The sequence below is a fragment of the Genypterus blacodes genome, unplaced genomic scaffold (genome assembly GCF_046128005.1).
Source record: "Genypterus blacodes isolate CSIRO-AG114 ecotype Tasmania unplaced genomic scaffold, CSIRO-AGI_Gbla_v1 ptg000098l_1, whole genome shotgun sequence".
Lineage (NCBI taxonomy): Eukaryota > Metazoa > Chordata > Actinopteri > Ophidiiformes > Ophidiidae > Genypterus > Genypterus blacodes.
The window spans coordinates 1,525,001-1,550,541 of NW_027466902.1; the positions used below are offsets into that span (position 1 = coordinate 1,525,001).

A 25,541-nucleotide genomic window follows, 5' to 3' on the forward strand; every position below is an offset into this window, starting at 1 on the left:
CGGGTCGGTGCACAGAAACGAGCCTGTCGATACCCAATCTGTATCCCAGTTTGCTTCTGCCGCTAAAATAGCTTAAAGAGATGCAAAGTGTTCTCCAGCCACTGCAGTAAAACTGTTTTTTCTTGGCCACAGTGGAAATGTATCCTGTGTGTGTGTGTGCGTGTGTGTGTTTGTCGGGGTGCTAGTGTTGGAGCTGTGGTGAGGTTCCCTCCCCCCCTGAGTAAACTCGCCCCAGCATCTGTTAGTCTTTTCCACTTAACTACCCCTTGCTATATCCAACCTGTACTTATCCCACGGTAGAGCGCCTTTCTCTGTCTCACACTGGGTCCCACTGTCCTTGGAGGGAGTCCGCAGTGGATGTGGACCCCTGCTCCCTCTCACCCCCTCTCTCACACACACACACACACACACACAAACACTCACACACTCACATACACACACATGTACACATACTCTTTAAACTGTGTGTGCGTGTTGTTGAGATGGAATGTGTGCACAGTGCGGACCCTCCAGGCATCAAACACACCCACACACACATATACACACACACACACAGCTCATATAGACTCCATATAGCAGCATACATGTCATGATTTGTGGCTGTGGTACTTGACGCTCCCATACACCCTTCATACGGAGCAAAAATGGAAGGGCGGTCAATTTTGTCCGTCTCACACACACACGCATACACACACACACGCACACCTTGCTGTCTGAGTCAAATTTACTTCACTTTACAGCTTGGGGCTCTTTTCACTTTGATTGAAATTGTTCCTTTTTATATTTCTGGTGGTTAAATGAAACTGCAGCTCACCATAAAACGCTTATACAAGCAGCAGCAGAGCCGTAAGCAGACACGGGAGTAAACAGAAGATAACCAAATCTGTGCCCTCATATTCTTCCCTCACAGTCCAACTAGCAGTCAAACAAACAGCCGGGAGGCCAAACCCACAGGCTGTAGCCCTTTTTGAACACACAGGGGCGACGTTTACTTTGTTTGCGCCCTTGGATAGAGAGAAAGGAGAAAAACAATGGAGTTCAGATTAGTCTAATTCATCTTTAATGATCTTTAAAATGACAACGATCTCCTCGTGTTTGCCATGTGAGTCTTCCCCCTTCCGAGGCCTCTCCAGCTGAAATGATGTATTAACCTCTTACAGTCATTCTCAGTTCCAGTGAGCAGGGACTTGTTGTTTATGCCACATCCACCATGAGTCTGGTTTCAGTCCCTTTACTTCCTACACTTAACCAATTAGAGGTTTGGGAGCGTGCACTGCAGATAGGCGGCGCTAAATAGAACAGAATCATCACGACGCTGAGGACGACTTACATGATTAAAAGCACGGGCAGGTTCTGTTAAGGCGTCGGTTTAATATGTGAGGCAACTGCGAATTGTACACAAGTCACAGCAGCGGTCAGATGTTGACTCTTAAGGCCGCCTTGGTTACTCAACACCACACTCTCTAGACTTAAACAGCTCTGTGATGCAATCGGAATAAAAACAGAGATACAAAACGTCGGCGTTGGTGGCAGAGCTGTCGTTAAGAAACCACAAGGAAGCTCAAGATGGTGTGAGGAGTGAAGAAGTTTAAGACCGGACAGGGAACACAAACGCAACTCCCGAGTTCAAATCTCAATACTGCTATCAGGAACAGCAATAGAAACTCAACAATCTGGACTTTGTACTGGACAAAAAGACAGATTTCAGGTTCTCAGGTGTAGATAAGTGACTCACTGCCCGCATAACTATTTAGAGATGTGTTTCAACTTAACTGTAAGGGCCGTTTCTCTCACTTTAAACTGGAAACTTGCTGGAAACCTGGACCTCTGACCGCCCGGTGAATGGTACGTTTGTCCGGTCAGGTGTTAGACAGATTTGTGTTTAATGTCTCAGTGAAAAAGGAGCCAATGTGCAGCCGACACCTGGAGCCATAAAAAAAAGGCTCGCCGGTCCCAAACAGAGCGCAAAGCAAAACACGTGGGCCGCTTTTATGTGGCGAAACATAAATAGCATTACTAATATACACAACGGTTTCTAGGAGGAGACGACAATATAGCTAGATGAAACGTTCCCGAGTGATTTGTAACAATGTCAAGTGTGCTGTAAGGCCGTAGTATTAGTGAGGTCACTTCCTGTCTTTTGCAAACAGATTCACCTCAGACTGTCAGAGTTTAGGAGGAGTGTGTGTCTCTGAGCAGGGCCAGTCTGAGACCAAGGGAGGTGGTGTGGGGGGATTGGACGGTGGCTGAATGTCGCTGTCGTGCCTCTTCACCTGTACGGGGCTGCACCTTTGTGGCAGCTGCCTCCTCATGCTCCTCCTCTTAGGCTTGTGTGGCCGCCTCCTCCTCTCGATGTTTGCCACCAGCTGGACGCGGTCGCTCAGAGTGTCTGAGGATTCGTCGATGTACGCCAGGTTTTCCCCAAAGAAATCTAGCAGCTGGCAGCCAGGCGATGAAGCCGCGATGACGGGAGAGGGCGGAGGGAGGGCTGGGAGGAAAGATGGAGGAGGGGAAGGCGGAGGAGCAGGTGTGTGTCCAAGCCCGCCCTCCTCTGCCAGAATTATTTTATCTCTCTGCAGTGTGTTCATGTCCAGGGCTCTCAGTCCACCCTCCACACGGAGGGGCTGGAAGCCTCGCAGCCCTAAGAAGTAAGAGGAGATGGAGGACACGTCTGACCTGGAATCAAACTGAGACTCGGACCCAGAGAAAGATCCTCCCTGCATGGCTGCGTGTGCGGAGTCCAGCTCAGAGACAGAGCAGGCCGCAGGGAGGGAGAACGAGCGGGAGAACATCCTGCTCTCTGCCTGCATGCCCACAGGGGGACCCACCTTAAGTCCAGGCCCTGCTCTTGGTACGGTCAAAGCTCCGGTACCCCTGACCCTCGACCTGGACTCGGACCCCGCCGCCCTCTCAAGAGACGAAGCCTGGAGCTGGCTCATAGAGCTGGACAGGCCGGCCCAGCCGTTGGGCAGGTGGCCGTTCTCAGATCCGGCCCGAACCCAGTGGCCCAGAGTGACGTGGGCTCCTCGACGGATGCGCCGACGCTCGCTGCGCTTCCACCGCCGACGCTGCAGGAGGAAGGGGTCGTTGAACTCCAAGGGGTTGGGGATGCGGAAGTCCATGGACATATTCTGAATGTTCTGGGTCCAGTCTGTAGCGTGGGCCCTCAACTCCTCCATCTGAGAGGGACAAAGAGGGACACATGGAGACAGTAAGCAATAAGAAGTCCAATCCAGAAGATCAGAAGCATGACATGAGTCCCTGCAGTCTCACCTCAGCTCGGGTTCTCTTAGACAGAACCCGCAGCCAGTCCCCTATCATGGTGAGGATGGAGGCAAAGTAAGCCAGACCAAACACGATCCACACCCACATCAGGGGCTTGAAGAAGAAACCGGCTTGATTACCACCTGGACACAATGAACACGGATCACCGGTGATTCTACTGATCCCTAATGTGGTTGAGGTGGTTGTGTGTGTGTACAATGTGTGTGTCCGTACCTGGGACATAATCTCCAAAGCCAACGGTGGTGAGGGTGATGACCACAAAGTATATTGCCTCTAGAAACGACCACTCCTCCACTCTCTCAAACACTACTGTCGGCACGGCGAGGAAGATCAAACAGCCAATCAGGATGGAGAGAACCGCTGAGATGACACGCACAGTGGTGGGCCGGACCCTCCGCTTCTGAGAGAGAGAGACGGCAGCACATACAGATAATGAGTGGAGGAAGGACAGAGCGGAAGATACGGCACATTTAGCTTTGAACCCTCAGAGTTGGTCAGGCTAAGATACAATTACATGAAATATTGAAAGTAAGTGTAGAGGATAAAGAATGTTTATTTCTTTTATTATTAGTTCAGCACCCCAGTTTGCTGCTGTGTGTTAGAGCAGAGGACTGCAGCTCTACATCACCTAAGGTGTTAAAGTATGTGTGTGTGTGTGTGTGTGTGTGTGTGTGTGTGTGTGTGTGTGTGTGTGTGTGTGTGTGTGTGTGTGTGTGTGTGTGTGTGTGTGTGTGTGTGTGTGTGAGGAGAGCGTGCCTGCTCAGCAGATCTACCCTGCATAAATACAGCATTTAAACAAATGATCACTTGCACAGACTTTAATTCTGTAGTTGTTTTGCAGTTTGGAGAAAACAGCAGCTAGTTAGCATTTACTTTTTACATTCATGTCTCATTTTGAAGATATACATACAAATACATTGTCCCAAGAGCACTACAGAAACATGCATTTACACCAGGAAGGCAGGTTCAACTCCGTAATGGTAAACAGGATTGTTGCAGCTTGTTTACATCTTTGCTGCTGACCAGAACATCAAGAGAAGGACTGATAGGAGCTCGATGCAAAGCTGTGGACCAACTAAGGTTTGGTTCCTGGGCAGGACAGACCAGTCGACCATTCTCACCAGGAAGAGGGTCTCAATTTTGGCCACAGCTTTCCGTAGCACAGTGCCCATGTGGTCGCCCACTCCGGCCAGCAGTATGCCAAACATGGGGATGCCCACCAGGGCGTAGCACACGCAGAACAACTGGCCGTACCATGTCCGAGGAGACAGGTTCCCAAAACCTGTTATTATAAAAGAGAGAAGGTGAATGTGCAAGTGGTGCCCACCCTGCACACACACACCAATTAGAGGTTTATTTGTGTGTATTAAGAGTTAAAGCTATCATTCATACTCACACTTACATTTTTGTAAATAAGGGAATTAGAGAAACTGTCAAAATGATTCAGCCTTTCACTATTTCAGTCTGACTCGTCTTCAAAGCGGACCTGAAGATCCCTCCGAGTCGCTCCCACCTACCTATGGTGGTAATGATGGTACCACAGAAGAAGAAGGCAGAGGGCGGGTCCCAGCGGCTGGTGAAGTTGGCAGTGATGCTGCTCACATCCAGGCCGGCCTCCAGCGCAGACGCCACACCCTGCATGGAGCAAAACACACAGCCTGCGTGGAGTAAATGCTGAAGCTGAAGGAAAGCGCCTTTATCGGCCACTAGATGGCAGCAGAGACAGCAAAAGAGAAAGTAGGCTCCTGTGATCTGAAAATGAATAACAATGTTTTAAAAATTAAATAAAGCTGATATGGATGTGTCATATATCAAATGATGCATTACTATTGAAGGAACATGACTATACCATGTTTAAGATCATGCAACATTAGAGAAGGAAGTTATGGACCAAGACATGTTTGCCTTTATTAAGATTAAGATACTTTATTATACTTTTATTATTGCGCCCCCCCATTGTTGACATGTCAGATATTGATGTGATTTTTAAAAAAGCACAATTTCAGATCAAAAGTTCAGATCTACGGAACAATAATATAAAGTCTGAATTTAAAGTCTGAATTCAAATCTTTTTTTTTACTTTCTAAGAAGACTAATAACATGTCTCTGAGTCAAAACCCCCAATAATGTGTGAGTATAGTAAGTGTAGTGTCATCCAGTGATACCTTAACCAGCCTGTGGAAGCCCATCTCGTTAACACAGGAGTGATTATCAAGGAAGATGCGTTTGGTTTCCATCAACTTGCTGTAGACCAAATTCTCCTGAGAGGCCTCCAGGTTGCTGAAAACAACCGCGCCCATCACCAGGTACAGTATGACCCCGGCTAGCAGGGCCAAGACGGTGGTGATCCTCATCCTCTCCCCCCAGCCGCCGCAGCCGCCACCGCCTCCTCCTCCAACCCCTTTCTCTGGGGGTCAGAGGTCAGAGCTCGGAGGCCAGGCTCTGCAGGAGCTCACAGTCAGGCTCACTGGAGGCGCAGCTGAGCCATAAACAGGAAGTTCCTTTAGAGAGGTGCAGCACGTGCGAGCGCACGAAACGCGTAAACAAGCAACATAAGTGGGTTTTCTTGGAACGCTGACAGAAATGAACGACTGTTTGTACGTAACAGACGTCACTGAAAGTAAACACGGCAAGTTAAAGTTGAACATGTGAACGTACATTTCTACAAGAGTACAAATACATATTCATAGTATTTATCCACATTTTTATAGATTAAATAGCTTTTAATAATTGAACGTAGGCAACATTCTTCAGTGTTAGACTTTACCTTTAGGACAGCGGTGCCAGGAGCTCATCCCATGTTAGAGCTGCAGGCTTTCACTTGTCTGTCATCATCACGTCCTCTCTCTCTCGGCTCTCTCCTGCGTCTTCAGTATTCAGGTCTAGAAGCTGACGGACCCATGTCTTCCTCCCTCAAACAATCTGAATCGGTTTTATTACAAAACACAGATTACTCAAACACGTGCCTCTTCCTCTCTGCGGCTTCAGGGTGCGAGTGACGTTTAACTAACTTCACATTATAAGGTCTTTGTCATAATAACCGGGGAGGGACTGACAAACACCAGGATGCCCTGCCAGCGGCCTTACACATGATTAGCCGCTGCCAAAGCCTCCAAACACACACATCTGTGACATGAATCGAAAATATGTTTATCTCTTATCTTCATCTGGATTCTAATGTTTTCTTTGAGTGGAACAGAGGCCTGAGCCCGGGCCAGGAAGGAGATTTAGGAGCTTCTGCTGTGGGTCAGACGGCATGGCTCTCCGCTTTGGACCTTGACAATGTTCTGAGACTTCCCAGAATCTGGCCCGCTGTTAGCATTCTGCGCTAATGGACTGCTGGCTTTGGTTTGTGTGGACAAGTCTCCTTCTGGCTTCAACTCTGAGAGATTATTATTAGTTATCACTGTCTAAACCTCCCCTGGCATATTTTGATATTTTGCTTCAGATATGAGCGAATGGGGGGGCTTAGAACACGCAGGGCCGCGGCTGATTGGCTGTGATCTAATCTCAAGCTAAACAGTAAGGCAGGTGGGGTAATAAATCACAAGGTGCGCTGTTTGAAAAGAAGCACAGGCCCGGGAGAAGATGTTCACAGGCTTTCCCTGAGTTTATGTCTGGGTCAGGTGTGTGTGAGACAAACCCAACCAAACAGAGACAGAGGCTAGAGACCAGAGGAAGCTTCAGATGCTGCACTCAAAGCCATTTTAGTTTGTAAACGTGACTCTTGTGTCCTGCCGCTGCACTGATGAAGCTCCAGAGACTAATATGACCCCGTGCAGATGAGGGGCGGATAATATCTCCAGGATGGATCTCTGCTGCACCAAAATAAAGCCCTTTTAGATTTAATAACCCTTTAGTATTTACTTCCTCTTCATTGAACCAAGGTTGACGTCAGAAGGAGATCACAGGTTACAACCCCCGGGTCATTATTTTAATGCTTGGGAAGAATTTATCCTCAGAAATAAAGAAGCACACAGAACGTTAACTCTTCTCTGCTGTAAGCTGCAAACCACAAAGAGGAAAAACATCCAATGTAGCAGCAGAACTTGTAGAAAAACGATATCTTACAAATTGTCATCATCATTATCATTACTATCATGTTGGAGCAGGAAATGCTGGTATTCCTTAGCCAGTGTGTGTGTGAGTGTTTACGACTATATTTGGTATCCTATAATTACAAAATAAAATGAGGAATGTTTTGAGAAATGGGCAGAAAAAACACAAATCTGTCTCCAGTCTGTCAGGCAACTGGAGATTTAGAGCTGGAACTTTTGCTTAAAGTGCAAACAGACGCAACAAACAAGCGGACAACATAAGAAACATGTAGACGGAGACACAATCAGATTTGACTTCCTTCTTAATTTCCAGTAATTCCAGTGATGAAGTTGTAGCGGTCTTACCTTCACTTTGGAGCAATGCTGCTATCCCGGCTCGTCTCGTGCAGCGTGTTAAGTCCTCTCAACATTCAACGCTCAGTGAGGTGTGTGTGTATGTGTGTATGTGTGTGTGTGCAAGTGTGTTGTGTATGTGCATGTAAGTTTTCTCCTTGGAAGGTGTTTCCCCATTCTCCTGACCCTACATCACTCTGACAGAGGAGAGCAGATTGTAAGAGGAGGAGGAGGGGAAGAAAGGGACAAGACGTAGGAGGCGTGTGTGTGCGCGTGTGTGTGTGTGCATGTTAACTCCATTACGGCACTGCGAGTGTGTGACAAAGTGCAGTTGCTGCAGAGGAAGAGCAGAAGGCCCAGAGTTTCCTGATCTGGATGTGGGGGGGCTTAGCTCTCAAACTCCTCACCGTCTTTTTTGGTGAAGCAAAAACAGAACGACTGCTTCTTCAAAGTCTGAACCATTTTTCTCTCTCTTGAGGAGAAAGTGCATCATGAAACAAAGCAGACACTTCAACTGGAACGTCTTAAATCTTCCACCGACTGTTTGATTCTTCCAAGTCTGCCCCACTACAAGCCCCTTAACGACGTGTGTGAGCAGGAGGACAGGACTTTGGTAATTATGGAAATAGTTGTGTGATTCAACCGAGATATTCCACTTAAACGCTCATTCAGACATGTAGACGCTCAGGGCAGCTGACAGTGTGTCGTCCCTACTTCACACACCTAAAGCACTCAGACAGACAACAGTGAGATTGATGGCAAGTCTTTTATTTCACCTGCACACACAACAAGTCAACAGAGTTACAGTAGTACAGTAACACAGTGTCCAAACATGCAGGGGAAACAGATTCACAGTGCTTCTCTGCTCCAAAGCCTCACAATCGCATATCACCAAAAGACTACAGATCCCAGAGATATGAAGGCAGCTGAAGGGGAGGGGAGGGGGGGGGATGTGTGTGTGTGTGTGTGTGTGTGTGTGTGTGTGTGTGTGTGTGTGTGTGTGTGTGTGTGTGTGTGTGTGTGTGTGTGTGTGTGTGTGTGTGTGTGTGTGTGCGCGGGAAGGTGTCTACAAGGCAAATGAATGGCGGTGGCGTCAGTGCAGTAACAGTCCGCTCTGTTCAGGCCGGGAGAGAACGACGCTACATCAGAATAAAATGTGAACCATCGGAAAAAAAACAAAACGATCCACAGATTCATTTTCAACCTCCAGCTCCGATAGTGGAGAAACAAACAAAGTCACACGAGTTTTAACTGACGGGTCAAAACGTGCGGTACCAGGCGGAGGTGAGCTGAAGGATCAAAGCCTTTGTTCTAAACCTATAACCTCATTTACATCAACAGAAGCTACAGCGGCCATAAATGTGGACGACTGTCGGCTAAACCTCAGTGACAAATGTGCAACAAACACAACAATAAATTAGATCTGATACATTTGAACACTACAAATAAAACAAAGCTTCACAATATGGAATAATCTGTAAAGCTTAAGACCAAGCGCTCATTTCTCTTAACAGATCAACAGAAAAGCAAAGGGAGAGAGAGAGAGAGAGAGAGAGAGAGAGAGAGGGAGACAGAGAGACAGAGAGAGAGAGAGAGAGAGAGAGAGAGAGAGAGAGAGAGAGAGAGAGAGAGAGAGAGAGAGAGAGAGAGAGAGAGAGAGAGAGAGACAGAGAGAGAGAGAGAGAGAGACAGAGAGAGAGAGAGAGAGAGACAGAGAGAGAATCACCATACATGGAGCGGAAACCAACCCAGGTTAGATTGAGTCACAGACATGTGCGCTCCCTTCTCCCTCTCTCTCTCTCCCACATATACAAGCAGTAACATCAAGATAGGGACACACATGTTCATACACACAGCGGCGCACAACCGTCTCTCACACACACACCATACTTTCGCTCAGTTCTTTGTAAACAATCACCTGCCCTCCACTAAAACACATTCAAGTGTTCATAAATAAGACTTCTGGGAAACTTTCAACAAAAAATAATTAAAAAAATCAAATAAAGTGATTTTACAACAGGTCTCTCTTGGCTTCATAAGTTTGGAAAGTACATCAAAGCTATCTTGAAACGAGCGAGGGAAGATAAGAAAGCATGAACCGTGCTGGACGACTGTTCATCTGGAGCGGCCACTGGAACCTAAACAGCTCCCTTTGGTGGAGCGGCTGTGGACTTCAAGAAACATCAGCAAACATCACTACATCACCTCCCGCCTTCCTAAATATACAGGTGGCTTTACAATAACCGCGTTGTGCTGGGGCGAACAGTCCCCTGCGCGGCATTTAAGACAATTAACTGCCGACCGTAAAAGCTTGTAGATCCGTAGCGGAGGTGTTTGACTCTTTAGCCTGACCAGTAACAAACACAACCCCAGTTACCTGCAGGGACGCACAGGAGCTGAGCTGAGCTGAGCTGCTGGAGCGGCGGGAAGGTCCTGAAGGCGGGGGAGGTGGGGGAGGGGGGATGCTCAGGATGCTGGTGACTGGAGATTCCCTGTAGATGTGAGAGCCGCCGTCCATCAGCGAGGTTCCCTGGGAGGGTGGGCGGCGGCGGAGGCAGCAATCGGTTCCCTTTCCGTGACATCTGTGGACAAAACAGGAAGCAGGCGCGAGGCAACGTTACAAAAGCATCGCATATGTCATCCAGACTAGACTTCTCAGGGGCAGAAGTGGAACCTTATCTTCTGTGGCTCTTGTTACGTTGCTTTTGTACTGTGGACACACTGATGCTGCCATATTCAAAAAGAAAAACAGACAGACAGACATTTTGGCATCATCTGGAGAAGTTTACCTGTTTTAATCTGTCTCCTCTTCCTTTGGCGGGATGGGGACAGCATCCGTCCCCAACAGACCCCTCCTCACTATGTAAGGACACGAGGGACCGCTGGGGATGTCGGCAAAACCTGCAGGGATAGGAAGGGGATGGGAGGGGGAGAGAGAGGGGGTCAGGGAAGGAAGCAGCGGAAGTATAAATTACAGAAACAGAAAAACAGATAAGAGGAAGAGGCACAGAGGGAATGTAACATAAACACGATGCTTCTGATTTGTGTGTAACGGCGCTGCAGGTCACGAGTACGATTCCTGTGCTTGATTAGTTACTGTGGCTTTTGTTTGCAGTGTCTTACATCTTACCGCAAGACAACACAAATAGTTTACTGCTGTGTGAACGACATGAAATAAAAACCAATGTTAAGTGAATTTGGGCGAATGTGCTTATGTTGCTGCGTGTCTCAGTTTGAATTCTACGCCTACAGGACACAGAGGGGACGTGGATGGGTTTAGCCTAGCTTAGCACAAAGACTGGAAGTGGGGGGAAAGTACTAGCCTAGACTAAGTTGAACGTAAAAGGAAATCCCTCAGTGCCAACATGTTTACATGTTGTGTTTTTCCTCCTTTCACCTTTCATGACAACTTCTGGCAGACCATAAGGTTCATATTCGGTGTCGTCAAAGGCAGCAGACAGCTGGGTCCGGTTCCGGAGGATCCTTTCAGCCAGCCGGGCCGGGTCTGCCGGGATGGGGAAGGTACTGGTGGCGGCAAATCCAGCCTGCGACGAGGAGGCGGGTAAGACGGAGGCTAGTAAGACGGAGGCGGGTAAGACGGAGGCGGGTAAGACGGGGGCAGAGCTGGATCCTTCGCCCTCCTCTCCCTCTGTTTGCGTGTATGCGTGGTGTCGCTCGGGCGCTGAAGGTGCACGGTGAGGATCCACACTCTCGTCTGTTTGAGTGGTGACGCTGGCTTTCCTCCAGTCGTCTCTCTGTGAAGGATCACTGGTGGTGTGTGTTTGGTCCGGTTTGGCCGTCTGCTTTGGTGCAGCTTGTTTGCGGGGCGGTTTGCTGCTCTGCTGCTGACCTGCTTTATCTGATGGCATTTGGTTGAGCTCAGCCAGTCTCTTCTCTTTGTGCTGTGCTGGATTGCTCTTTGACTTTGTGAAGTAGATCTCCACGTTTTCTTTTTCATACTCCTGAGTGAAAAGAACAAGATAAGAATTTAAGGCCTCATTTTTTTAACTGGATATCTAAACACTCTGAGGGATCTTAGTACTAAAGACAAACACTTTAGCCTGACAGGTGTTATGGATTTTGATGGAAAACAAAACAATTATTTCCTACAACATATACAATAAATAGTGGATCAACTGAATTATGATCCACTATTAGTTTGTTTCAGAAATGAAACAAACTAATAACCCTAATTCTATGAGAAAATAAGCCTGACATGCTACTGAAATACTGCATTGCATCTAATGAACAGGTAAATAAAGATTCACCTGGTCAGCCATCACCGTGTCGTCTACATGTTCCTTGTGTGCTGGCGTCTTTGTAGGAGGTTGGAAACTCTTTGGTTCAGACGTTTTGTTGAGCTGCAGTCTGGTGGTAGAACAAGTTAAATGAAATTTGTTGAACACATTCACAGTTATGGCAGTAAGTGTCAACACTGGTAGCCTGTGTGTGTGTGTGTGTGTGTGTGTGTGTGTGTGTGTGTGTGTGTGTGTGTGTGTGTGTTACCTGGAGGACAGCATGCGGCCGTGCAGTTTGCTGGAGGAACAGGAGAGGAACAACTCATCTTCTCTGATTATTTGCACAAAACCAGGATTCTGAAGGACGCCTAAGGGGGTCGTTTCCTCTAAACCCAGTGTTTGAGGACGAGTCTGAGGGACAGTCTGGGTCTCTGGCGGGACGTGAGAGACGTCTTCGGCCTTCTGTTGGTCTGACTGAGTCTGTCTAACAGCGGGGGTCTGATCCTGTAGCTCAGGCTTGTTGTCTGTGTTAGGAAGGTTCTGGTCTAATGCTGGGACTGGGTTGGAGGCCAGTTTCCACAGAGTGAGCTCCTCAGCCTGCTGCTGGTTCTCTTCAGAGAGAGCCTGTAGCTTCACCTGCAGTGCCCCCATCTGGACAACAGAGAGAGGACAGGACAAATGAGACACTGGGATAGGGAATCATTTATAGTTCAATCTCCTTATTGTATTCAGGAATGCAGAGGATTTAAAATCAGCCTGGGAATTCTGGTATTTCTTCCTTTTTACTTACATATATCTATTTTGTTTATTAAGAAGAATTGAGTTTCACGCTAAAGACAGTACTAAAATTATTAAATCTCACCTGTTCCTGTAGGCGGCTGATCTGAAGCTGAGAGTCTTCACCCGAAGCCCCCTTGTCGTCCCTCTCTACAGCTCCTTCTTCGTCTTTACTCCTCTTCACATCCTGCCGTGTTGGCCGCAGTGCCTCAGCAGGGCGCTCATTCTCTGTGCTCTCGTCTGGTTTAACTGTCCGTTCCTGGTTTTCAGTGTTAGTCTGTGACGCGAGGCTGCTTGTTTCCGACACCGTCAGGAGCTCAATTCTTTGTTTTAGCTGCCGATTCTCCTGTTGAAGGGCGAGCAGGTCTGCGGCCGAGATTGCTGCGTCTCCATCTTGACTATATTCATGGTCCTCTTGGCGTTTGCCCGACGTTTCCTTCACACAACCAGGGTGGTGGATACTCTGAGTCTTGCCTGGGTCAGTAGATCCTTGATGTGGTGGCTCTGACCCCAGTGTGTCTCTGTCTGGTTTCAGGTCACTGGTGGTGTTCTTGGTGCTGCTAACTGCTGGGCTTTCATTGTCAGATGTCACAATCTCTGAATGAACTTCATCTCTCTGTGTATTAGAAACTGTGTCACCTTGTAAAGCTTCAGTAAGGAAAATGTTTGCAAACTCCTCCTGTTGAGGTTGATGCTCTGAGATCTTAATAGACTTTTCCTCTTGGCTCAGGTTATCTTGTTCTCTAACCTCCTGTTGTGGTTGATTTACCGAAATCTTCACCGACTTCTCCCCTTGGCTCTTCTCATGTAGTTCTTCACCCTCCTGTTGTGGTTGATGCTCTGAGACCTTCACCAACTTCCCCCCTTGGCTTTTCTCATGTAGTTCTTCACCCTCCTGTTGCGGCTGATATACAGAGACCTTCACTGACTTCTCCTTTAGGCTTTCCTCTTGGCTCAGCCCATGTTGTTCTTCACCCTTATGTTGTGGTTGATGCTCTGAGATCTTCACTGACTTTTCCCCTTGGCTCTTCTCATGTAGTTCTTCAACCTCCTGTTGTGGTTGATGCTTCAAGATCGTCACAGAGTTTTCCTCTTGGCTCAGCTCATGTAGTTCTTCCCCCTTCCCTAGTGGTTGATGCTCAGAGATCTTCACAGACTTCTCCCCTTGGCTCTTCTCATGTAGTTCCTCACCCTCCTGTTGTGGTTGATGTACTGAGACCTTCACTGATTTCTCCTCTTGGCTCTTCTCATGTAGTTCCTCACCCTCCTGTTGTGGTTGATTTACTGAGACCGTCACTGACTTCTCCTCTTGGCTTTCCCCTTGGCTCTTCTCATGTAGTTCGTCACCCTTAAGTTGTGGTTGATGCTTAGACATCTTCACCGACTTTTCTTTGTGGCTCAGGTCATCTTGTTCTTCACCTTTCCGTAGTGGTTGATGCTTCAAGAACTTCACCGACTTTTTCTCTTGGCTAAGCTCATCTTGTTCTCTAACCTCCTGCTGTGATTGATTTACCGGAACCTTTAACGACTTTTCCTCTTGGCTCAGCCCATGTAGTTTTTCACCCTCCTGTTGTGGTTGATGCTCAGAGATCTTCACCGCCTTTTCCTCTCGGTTCTTCTCATGTAGTTCTTCACCCTCCTGTTGTGGTTGATTTACTGAGACCCTCACTGATTTCTCCTCTTGGCTCAGCTCATCTTGTTCTTCACCCTTATGTTGTGGTTGATGCTCCAAGATCTTCACTGACTTCTCCTCTTGGCTTTCCTCGTGGCTCAGCCCATGTTGTTCTTCAACCCTACGTTGTGGTTGATGCTCGGGGATCTTCACCAACTTTTCCTCTTGGCTCAGCTCATCTTGTTCTTCACCCTCCTGTTGTGGTTGATGCTCCGAGATCTTCACTGACTCTTTCTCTTGGCTCTTCTCATGTAGTTCTTCACCCTTCATAGCTCCCGCTTTCATTTGCTCTGCCTTATCCTCATCTTTTACAGCCCTAAGTGCATCCAGCTCTTGCTTGCAAAGTTGTAGTTCCTCTCCCTGGCTGAGGAAGGTGCTCTCCTTTTGCTGTAGTTCAGCCAGCAGGGCAGAGATGTGCAGAGTCTGCTTCTCAAAGGCCATGGTTAGCTGCCGGGTCTGCAGTGTCACCTGAGAGGAAAAGAATGATTGAAGGAACAGGGAGATGGGTCCAATAGAATGATCAAATATGTTAGAAATCACCAGAGGCAGTTCCTCACTGTAAGAGCAGTGAGTCTTATTTCTCTCATAAAAGAGCTAGAGGTTAATTGATCAATCAATTGAATAAAAAATAATAAATAAATATAATACCAAAATATTTTTCTTTCATCTCGTTATATCTGGACAATAAATTGGGCATTAACACAACACGTAAATGTACACACACACACACACACACACACACACACACACACACACACACACACACACACACACACACACACACACACACACACACACACACACACACACACACACACACACACACACACACACACACACACACACACACACACACACACGATCAAGACTGAGGAGCAGAATTGTGTATTTTGTATCTGTCCACTGTTATTTACCTGATTCTGCAGGGCCTCCAGTTTAGCCTGGCACTGGCTAGCACGCTCAGCCTCCATGGCATTTTTTTTCTGCAGGCGCTCCACCTCCTTTTCCAAGTCTGATGGGTCCGATGGAGCCTTTTGTAGTTTGGAGGGTGCTTCTCCCTGTTCTGAGAGGAAAGGCACACCCGGGCTTGTTTGTGCAGAATTATCTTCTGAGTCGCCAACTGTTTGCTCATCTGGAGTGGTCTGCCACTCAACGGACAAAGATGAGCTTTCAGTATCGCTCCCTTCTCTCTCTTCACGAATGAGAGCCGGTGTATCTGATACTACCATGTTGAGCTGATTAGTGGTTTGGCAGAAGAGGCGATGCTGCTCTGGTGAGGGAAGGAACTTGTTGTCAAGGCCAACGATGTTGGAGTTGAGCTCATCGTCATGAAGTGTCAGGTAAGTAACAGGGCTGTTGGTCTCTGGAAAAGTCTTCTGTTCAAGTAAAGCTGTCTTTTGATGAGTCTTTAGCGCCTCCAGTTCAGCTTCAAGTTCTACCAGTTTGATATCAGTTTGTTGCTCATCCCTCCTCTTCTCTTCTCGTTCTAAAGCCAACTGGCCCTTCACCTCAGCGAGCTGCTTCTTCAGCTGGATATTCAGCTCGGTCATTTCACTCTCCCTGTCTTCTTGAGCTTTCTTTTCACACTCCTCCTCATCCGTCTCCCTCATTTCTTTGTCCTCCCTCGCCCTTTTGAACTCTGTCTCCAAGGTGGCCATAGCCTTCCGCAACCTCTCCGTCTCAACCTTCTCCCTATCCAGCTGTGCCCTCCATTCCTTGCCCTGCTCCTCTTTCTCTCCAACCTGGCTGGCATGTTTCCGACTGAGCTGTTTAAGGCGTGTTCTGGCCTCTGCTTCAGCCCGACGCTGGGTTTCCAGGTCTTCCAGTCTTTTCTGCAGTTCCTCGCGGACATCACGTAGCTCTGATCTCAGCCCGACGTTCTCCCTCCTGAGGTCTTCAGAGGGCCTACACTCCTCTGCCTTGGATGAGGTTGTCACTTGAGCAGCTTTTAAAACACCATGATCGCCATCGATAGAGGCATTAGTGGGTGGAGCTGCAGATGTGATGGGTCGTTCTGTCACGCTGCTGTCATTCGCTCTTACATTCTCTGGGGAACTTCTTCTGCCTCCTCCCCTTTGCAAGTGTTCAGAGTGTGGGGCGGTGAAGGCGTTTATGTGTTCAGAGTCTATACCTTCTCCTGGCTCTCTGTCAGTGGGGTACTTTGTTTTAATCTCTTCCCCTTCCTCCTCTTCCCTCCTCTGTTCGCCACGGGCTGATGAAGACCTCTTAGTGTGGGATGATGGTCGAATGTGGTGAGAGGGGGGCGGTTGATGGGAGAAGTTCTGTGCTCCAGGACAGAACTGGACAGGTGGCGGGAGAGGTTGTGGGGCCGCCTTCTGATCTGGAGTTCAAAAAAATGGAAACATAACAAAAGATTTATTTTTTTCAAATGCAAGAAAACACAGACAAGTAAGAAATAAAAGCAGAAGAAATTGCATTGATGCTTTCTTTTAAAGAGACAGCTTTGACCTAAGAAACTGGGTGTTATATAACTGACCAGCAGGTGGCAGGAATGATACATTTGCACAGGAGATGAACAGGCCTTATGATTGTGATACATACTAAACACATCCAAGTACAGTGCAGTAATTCCACCTCCCTTACTTCACCCAGACTCAAATTAAACATTAACATCTTAACATTAACTATCAAGCTCCTGCTGCCTACTCTATCTCACTTTGTTCAGCACTTCATAATGCACCGTAGTACAAAGCTGAGTCGTACCTGGATGCAGTCACAGAGACATTTGACCACACCCAAATGTGATGGTGGGTGTGATTAGAAATGCGTTAGACATAACTATTGAACTATTAAACGTTTGACCTACACACTCAAGCGTAACAATGCTTTTCTGACTTGCTCTTAACTCCCTGTGTAGCAAAAAAAAAAAGAATAAAACTTATCAGTAAACACATTGACCGAAAAATCGCATTTCTGTCTCCAGTTTGCCCAAAGCTCTCTCCTCACCCTGCAGTTCTTTAAGGAGGCGCAGAGCGTCGGCTAGCTCCTCTGACAGTCTCCTCCCCTCCTCCTCCAGAGCTTTCTCTCTCTTCCTGCTCTGCTCCAGGGACACGGCCACGCCCTCTGCCTCACGCACTGCTTCCTAATACATAGGTTAAAATACAAAATAACATCAAGTCACAGGCTCAATACTCGTGCTGTCCTGATACTGCCACAGAAAGTTCAGAAACAGACATTTTTAACCGCTACGCCACAATAACCTAACAAACACACACATCCACAGTCATATGTTACCCTGTGGCAGATGTTGCAAGCTGGTACATGTTACGCTTCACCATAATATGAAACAGCTGAGCAATCCACAGTTCAATTCAAAAGTGGTTTAATAATTCATTGAATTTATTATACGTCAAATGCACAGGTAATAAATAATTGATGCTCGTAGACCGCAGAGTCGCTAGAAACTGTCCTTGCCTGCGAGTGCATTCATGTATTACCGTCAGTTTGGCTTGTGTCTCCGTCTGCTTCTTCTGGCTCTCCCGCAGCTGTCCCTCAGTCCACTTCAGTTTCTCTTTAAGAGTCTCCACCTCTTTGTCCAACGCCTGCTTCTGAAGAGACACCTGACGGAAGGCAAACGGATTCAGTGGCAGAGTGATTACAGAACACGACAACACCATGGAAGGATGGGAGGACACGGGTAAAGGAAAAGTTGGTAAAGGTTCAGAGGAACCAAATGAAAGGAGCAGAAAGGAAATAACAGATTGGAACAGGAATCAGGGAAGCAGATCGATATTAAAAATAAGATTTGGGAAATTCTCTCCTATTCTTTATCCGTTAAATTCTCCTGAAAGATTGTCTTGGATATAAATTGTATTGTAAGGAAACTGTATAGGTTTGTAAATTCAATACTTAAGAGCCCCTTTCCTTATCTGTAACGATGCAACATTTTTGAGTTTTGTTCTGCATGCAACGTTTGAGCCGTGGTGAGAGAAACTGCATGCATTTGTAAAATCTGAGAAGCAAAAAGTAAAAAATGCAAACAATGTCCATAGAGTCCAGTGTGAAGTGGTGGCTTGGGTCAATATAAACGTGTATTATCAGGAGTTGAATGTCATTCTGATGTGTGCTTTTCAGCGCAATACAAACTATGCCTCTATTGTGAAAATGTGAGCACTGTGTCCTTATCAGGTCCAAGATAAGATCTGTGTGGTATGCAAAGGGCTTACAGTCAAGTTTGACAAGTGTGTGTGAACTAACTACTCATTGTTTAGACATTTTACATCCCGTATGGTACTTTGTCTAAATGTGAAGGAAACTGAAGTTAGGGAAACGGCTGAATCTCTAAACGCAGAGTGGTTCACCTTTGATGCGAGACTGACATTGTTATGTTGTTAACAAATGACCACAGCAGTTCATCCAACTAAGTTAATATCTCTTTCCACACATGCAACCTGCCCCCAAACACACACTTTCACAAGAACTTCATATCCATCTTCGCCCTTGTTCCGCAGTCATGCCCTTATGCCTCTCTAGATGAGAACGCTGACTGTTTCTCTCTCTCACACACACGGACAAGTGATGAGATTTTCCATGCTTCCAAAGCCAAAGCAATCTGCAGTGTGAAACAGAGTCATGTGGTCATTACCTTTTCTGCTCAACCCTTCCACCGGGGAGAAACCGAGAAGAGGAAGGAGAGGAGGAAGAGGAAAAGAGAGCAGGTGCGGAAAAAACAGCATTAGAGTGAAACACAGAGAGAGAGAGAGGAAAAACAACAAGTGAGGGCTTAAAGCAAGCATGGGAGAAGGGAGATTAGTTCATTGACCTTTGGAACAAATCATACAACAACAGTCCCTTAGGAGAGAGAAAGAGGGAGAGTGGGACAGCATGGAGGGAAGGCAGGAAATAGCTGGGAAAACAGACCAAAACTCAACAGATAAACATTATGTATCATCCAGGTTTTTAGTTTCCATTGTTTACACTACAGGCTTGTCTATGCAAATGCTTGCGTATGACAGCATGGTCGTGTAGCTAATGCACCTTATTTAAATGTGTGTGTGTGTGTGTGTGTATATGTGTGTGTATATGTGTGTGTGTATATGTGTGTGTATATGTGTGTGTGTATGTGTGTGTGTGTGTGTGTGTGTGTTTGTGTGTGTACCTTGTCAGCTTGGGCCTGCAGGGCGTTGTGAAGTGTCCGCGCCTGTTGGAGCTCCTGGTTGAGTTTGTTCAATTCTTGCTGATGCTGTTTCTCCAAACACTGTCTCTCTTTCTGTTGCTCGGACAAGTCCTGGAGTGACACACACACACACACACAAATCTCAGCTAAAAAAAAACCTCGGACAATTTCTCTCTCCCTGTCCACCCATTCCTGCGTCCCGTACCTTCTGATGCTGTTTCTCCAGCTCTTTGATGCGTTGTTGGTGCTGCAGGCGGCTGCTCTCTGTGTTCTGCCTCTGACACTTGAGCTCCTCTTGCAGGTGCTTCAGCCTCTGCTCAGCTCCTGATGCCTGACGGGTATAAAGTTAATGTTGTAAAATGCTACAGGCACCAACTTTAACAGCAGGACGATGACTGTTATGAGTCCAAATTTGGGCAACTGTGTGCTAATACCCGTTCGCTCTCTTGTGCCGAGCGTGTTTGTGCCACAGTGAGCTGGTCTTGCACTTTCTGCAGGCTGAGCTCGCTGGTGTTCAGCTCCTTCCTGCTCTGCACCAGCTCCACCTGGCTCGACTTCAGCCTCTCAGTCTTCACACGCAGCTCCTCCTCCAGGGCAGACACACGACCCCGCGCCTCTGATAAAGCTGCTGCTGGATCACACACACACACACACACACACACACACACACACACACACACACCCATATTAGGTCAAAAAAGTCTAAAAAAACAAACCAACAGCTTATCGCATCTCCAGGGGAAATGCAGGCCTTACAGACACAAATATAAGACTTTAAGATATTTAATCAATTCTGGGATTTATGACAAATATTTAGACTGACCATAACTAGTCAAGGTTCTAAAAGTAACCATAGTAACCAGACATCATTTAAATGGGTGAAAATTGATCGAGTGTTATTTTCATGTATCAAATCTCACACACACTCCACCGTACACAACAGCTAGAGGCAGCTAGTTTGGAGCGTTTGGAGAATGGGGTCAATCAATACAGGCTGGCTCATTGATGACTGCATCTGTTGCTGATTTGCATGAATCTCTTTCGCAGGGCCGATGAATGTCACGTCCAAGCCAAAGACTAAATCAATCCTCCAGCTTCTCTCATGTGACCATAGCCGTGTTTTGAACTCTTCCTGTAATTTTAATGCTACATGAATCTTTATGTGGAGAGCTACACCGGTCACCACCACTATACGATGGCTAGAGAGAAACCGTGACAATACATCAACAGTGTTGTCACGTTTTGGACCATCTGCTTTAAAGTACGCACACAATGAAAAAGCACAAACGCACAATATTCATCCAGACAAAAAGCTCGGCGTGAGTAAACACTGCACTGCCCTTCCCCTCCTGCGCTCGCAGCAGTTAAAGGAGAGCTTTTATTGCTCCAGAGTGAACTGTCCCCTCTCTCCTCTGACAACACACACGGTGCAGAGAAAGAAGGAGTGTTAAATTATGCCTATAACATTTATACACACAGCCACTCTTTGGCTGACACAGCGGCTTCTACTCAGCCCTTTATGTAATAAGCGCTGTTTAGGATTCAGTGTTTAAGATTTGCTTTGTTTACAATTTTGTTCTTGATAACTGGTGGCCTGGTGCAACATATTGTCTGAAACTCTACCACAGCTGTGAGAAAGGTATCGAGTTATCTGGATAGTGATACGGCGTAAAGCCCACAGCTGCTCATTTGACTTTTTGACAGCCCTACTCACTGTCTGTCTCTCTTCTGGGGTCTTGGGACTTCTGTTCCACATGGCCTTGAGTGATATCAGTCGAAGGCGTCTGGGGAGAGGAAGGAGATCGTCCCCTGGCTGTTGGCCGTGAGTCATCCCGCTCCCATGGAAACACAGCCATGGGAGTGGGGGGGGAGTCGAATTGGTCAGATGGGTGCCGTCGGGGCGTACTCTTGTGCTGTTGTCTTGGCAGTGAGGCTGTGGGCGCGTCGGAGAACTGGAGCCGCTGCTGAATGAGAGAGGACAGAACGAGTTGAAATGAACAGAAGACAAAGACCATCAGCCCGCACAGGAAATCCAGCAATTAAGCCGACTGTGCCAACAACAGGGCTCTAATGCAGCTCATTCACACCGACATAAACACGGCATTCTACTGAAGGATGACTCAATGCTGCTGCATACATGATGCAGCCCCAGGAACAATTGCAGCCTATTCAACACGGGCACACAATTGTGATGATGACATACACGTCTTTCTAAACATAACAAAAGGTTTGTGGGAACTGCCCAAAAGGCAACAGTTCAGTTAGTTGAACTGCTATAACAATACTTAGAATTTATTTAGCTTTTGTTTCATTGCTCAGTGCCCAAGAGTGAATAGACTGAATGAATGATCTTCCCCTTGTCACAGTCTATCGAACAAAACTGCGTGTACAAGCCCAGCTCGGTTTCAAAATGTTTGTACTCACCCGAAGGTGCACTGCCCTGTTCTCTCCTTCTTCTCTCTGCCCTGGCCTCTCATCCTTTCTGCCCCCTACAGGACAAAAACACAGCATGTCTTCCAATGTCCAACAGAAGCAAAGCAAAACTTATGCAGAAATGACAGAAGCAAAGGATCCAAACGGTTTAATGACAAGTGCCAAGATGGGAAGAGAAAACGCCACAGACCTCAGAGACCGAGAGGAAGGGGGAGGGGTTAGGGAGCAGAGGGAGATATTTCTGGACTTTTGCTCAATTTGGAGTCTAGTAGTTTTCTATTTAATTGAGCACACTATGCTGGTATTGATGGTAAGAGAAGAAAGACCACTGTAATGTTGAAAGAGAAGGAACAAAGAAGAAGCCATAAAGTTACACGACTGTACCACTGTGTTCCCAGTGCGAGGTTGCATTCCAGCAGGGGGTGGAAAAAGGGCTGGTCTCTGCTGACCTGGAGCTGTTCTGCAGCTTCTCCAACTCTGCCTCCAGACTGAAAGGAGAGAGAGAGAGGGACAGAAATAAAAAAGGAGGCAAACCACAGACAGCAAACGCTTACTGTTCATTTCTACAAGTGCTAACCTTTTGACCTCCTGGGTGAGTTTGTTATTTAGGGTACGGGAAGAATCCAGCTGCCCCTCCAAGGAGCAAACCTGTGCCTGCTTGGTCTGAAGGTCCTGAGACAGGCGCTGCCTGGCGGATGTCGCCGCCAGAGTCTGCTCCTGAACACTTTGAAGCTCCCTCTCCACCGACTGGAGTTCAACACGTGCCCGTTCATACTGGGGAGAGGAGCGAAGTTAGCATTAACTTAGCACTCGTATCACACTGTGTCAGTGAATACATTTTGAACCTGCTTGTACCTTGACAGCTTGTTTTTCAAACGCAGCCTGGCTGTTGTCCAACTGCAGCTGTTTCTGCTTATTCTCTCTGGACAGTCGCTCCTGCTGAACCTGCAGCTCTTTCACCTTCTGCAGGACGCGTCCAGACAGCCCCACTGTCCAGTCCTCCTCAGCCCAGCTCATCTCTCTCTGCCTGAGCCTGACAAGTCAAAGTTGTTACCTAAGAATCTTGAATCAGACAGGTTCTTGAGCCATGAGAGACACGCCCAGTCTGAAATGAAGAGGAGGCAGAGGACATTTAAAGTCAGGTGCAGGTAGTTGTAATTGTTTGTCACATTCCAACCTGCGCTGCATCTCAGTGACTCCTGAGGTTGCTACGGTTGTGATCCCTAGAGGAGAGGATGGTAGTCCGGATTGAGCTGCTGTGACTAAGTGTTTTCCAACCACAATTCCTACGAGGCTCCAACAGGCTGAAAATAGTAAAACACCTCTCTTATGATGACGACTTCCTCAAAACACAGCCAGCGTTAGACAGTTGTTTCTCACACACACACACACACACACACACACACACACACACACACACACACACACACACACACACACACACACACACAAACAAACAGGTGACAGCAGCGGAATGAAGAAAAGCCTGATCGAAAATTACCTGACTAATCCTTTATTATGAACTCCGTTTCGACATGCACACCTAACACTTTGAACCTTTGGCCACATTGTGTCTCATTCTTCACACGTTACATCAGACAATGTAGGGTAGAAATGATACGCCGTGTGTCTGACAAGCATCACATACAGCTACAAAGACTCCCAAACAATCACGCCACTGTAGATGTCCCACTTCAAAGGGAGTTGCATGTGATTTCGGGTTGACCTCGCCTTTTGTTAGTGAAAACAGGGAGAAACACGGCAGCCTATTCATGCTTATTCGAAACAGCAGCGTGAGCGAGCCTGTGTTGACAATGTAGACGGGGGGTCGCGTCCAGGTGCCGGACAAACATAGAAATAGAGCTAACTACGAGATAACTCACCACTTAAACATAATAAAAGCTCGACTCGGTTGTCTACACCGTTCGTGTTCATGTCAGCGAACAGCCGAGACTGACTTTCCCCAAACTCCAGTGTTTGTTCCCCTCTGCTATCATGCTACAAGCTAACCGCCGCACAACTGCTTACTTACCGCTCACTGTGTGCGCTTCAGACGGCGTTGAAAAGAGCGCCGGGGTGCCGGGACATCTTACACAGCGTGGTGACAGGCTCTCATAACGGGTGTTGGATGTTTGAACCACTTAAAGGCGTTCGTTTATCGCGAAAGAACAGAGAGAATTGCCGTTGTAACTCTCGTCTCTGTCTGTGTGTTCAACAAGCTGCCGCGGGTCTCGTGCAGCTGACAGCCAACAAGAACAAGAGTCGTTGTGGCACGAGGCGGGGCGGGAGTATGTGACGTCACGGGGAATGTTGTGTGGGAAAAGTCCTCGTGGCGTCGGTGGCGCGAAGCTCTGCTGACCTCTAGCGACCATACGAGATACTACATCTGAAACTCAATCTGACGTGTACACTGTGGTTAAAAGTCATGCACAAATTGTAAAAGTTTTGATATAAAATCACTGAGATGTTGGCTTATAAGCTTAATTATTGGAAAGTAACATTGTGCAAAAAGAATCTGCTTTGGAAACGTGGTTCCGTATTTTGTCATTCTGAATTTGAAATTGGGCCCTTTCCCAAATCTGTCTTAAACAAATTTTACAACAAGCTAGTAGAGCTAGCCTGAACTGTTTAGTTTGTCATACGAAAGTTCAACAATAAGCAGGGAATTAATAGGGATAAGTAGGGTTCTGAGCAACAATATGTATTACTAATATGTTCAGAATGTATTTTCTGTTTGTTACTTCTTGATTGTAAATATAGTCTGCTTATGATTTAATTGTCTTTCATGGCCAGAGGAGAGATATTGAGACACTTAAATAGTAAGTAAGTACAGGTAAGCCTCCACATTCAGGTATCATTTAAGTAATACTCATCTAATTAATTAATGTAATTGTACATGTTATATATATACAATAACAAACAATGCCCTGTCTTACCTGCTTAAATAGCATCTACGGTAGCTACTGTAATTAGATTATGATAGTTATTAGAACCAATCATTCTTCCAGGTAGGCTCTGGATTTGGATGTAATCTGGGATTTGGTGGCTAACTGCTGAGTGGTACGGAAACCCACAAAGTACAGTTACCATACATATAACACATATGGTCGAGGGGCAGACCGATAACACTTGAGACTGTCAGTATGTGAAAGAGATTAGGGGGGGCAGTTATGTAATCTCAATGTACTGTGTGGTCATTAGAGTCTGGTAAACAGATGCATTGAAGGATTATTCATCGGCAACCTAAGAAACTCTCTCAGACAAGCTAGTGACTTACAGAGGAGGCTATGCTGTGACCGTCATGGCAGTATCTTTGTGATTTAAAGGGTGAGACTGAAGACAAAGATCCTGAATGTAATACATTTCATGGCTATTTAGGGACACCTGCCCCTCTATGAAAGTACTCTAAGGTGCCTCTGAGCAAGGCAGCATCCAGGGAGCTATACCGTAAGCACACCTGGTTCCAGCTTTTACAATTATAAAAATAGTCAATACAATCACCAATCCTAAACACAGATTCTGTACAGTAGATCACACTCTCTCTCTTCCTCTTTCTCACACACACAGGCACACACACACACACACACACACACACACACACACACACA

At 46.9% G+C, this 25,541-nt stretch overlaps 2 protein-coding genes across 6 annotated transcripts; both read right to left on the reverse strand.

The window, feature by feature from the left end:
* Window positions 1-1,089: 1,089 nt before the first annotated feature.
* kcnk4a (potassium channel, subfamily K, member 4a) lies at window positions 1,090-7,864 on the reverse strand. 2 transcript variants are annotated; one of them, XM_076159452.1, is made up of 8 exons: window positions 7,689-7,864; window positions 6,053-6,207; window positions 5,451-5,786; window positions 4,803-4,920; window positions 4,407-4,567; window positions 3,499-3,685; window positions 3,274-3,407; window positions 1,090-3,179 (listed from the first exon to the last, which is right to left on the reverse strand). In XM_076159452.1, exons 3-8 carry the CDS (start codon window positions 5,637-5,639, stop codon window positions 2,166-2,168), a joined length of 1,803 nt encoding a protein of 600 aa, XP_076015567.1. In that variant the 5' UTR covers window positions 5,640-5,786; window positions 6,053-6,207; window positions 7,689-7,864; the 3' UTR covers window positions 1,090-2,165. The 2 variants fall into 2 exon arrangements, with proteins under 2 accessions (XP_076015567.1, XP_076015568.1); XM_076159453.1 differs by lacking the exon at window positions 7,689-7,864 and having other exon boundaries at window positions 6,053-7,306.
* Window positions 7,865-8,428: 564 nt separating this feature from the next.
* Window positions 8,429-24,179, reverse strand: LOC143007935 (uncharacterized). Of its 4 annotated transcripts, XM_076159440.1 has the most exons (19): window positions 23,966-24,179; window positions 22,789-23,038; window positions 22,511-22,707; window positions 22,318-22,421; window positions 21,925-21,989; window positions 21,215-21,464; window positions 19,935-20,131; window positions 19,706-19,831; window positions 19,483-19,611; window positions 17,822-17,944; window positions 17,331-17,466; window positions 15,278-16,704; window positions 13,705-14,831; window positions 12,777-13,488; window positions 12,183-12,565; window positions 11,945-12,044; window positions 11,074-11,638; window positions 10,466-10,577; window positions 8,429-10,258 (listed from the first exon to the last, which is right to left on the reverse strand). In XM_076159440.1, exons 2-18 carry the CDS (start codon window positions 22,948-22,950, stop codon window positions 10,471-10,473), a joined length of 5,910 nt encoding a protein of 1,969 aa, XP_076015555.1. In that variant the 5' UTR covers window positions 22,951-23,038; window positions 23,966-24,179; the 3' UTR covers window positions 8,429-10,258; window positions 10,466-10,470. The 4 variants fall into 4 exon arrangements, with proteins under 4 accessions (XP_076015555.1, XP_076015554.1, XP_076015553.1 ...); XM_076159439.1 differs by having other exon boundaries at window positions 12,777-14,831; window positions 21,215-21,461; XM_076159438.1 differs by having other exon boundaries at window positions 12,777-14,831; window positions 19,935-20,128.
* Window positions 24,180-25,541: the final 1,362 nt, after the last annotated feature.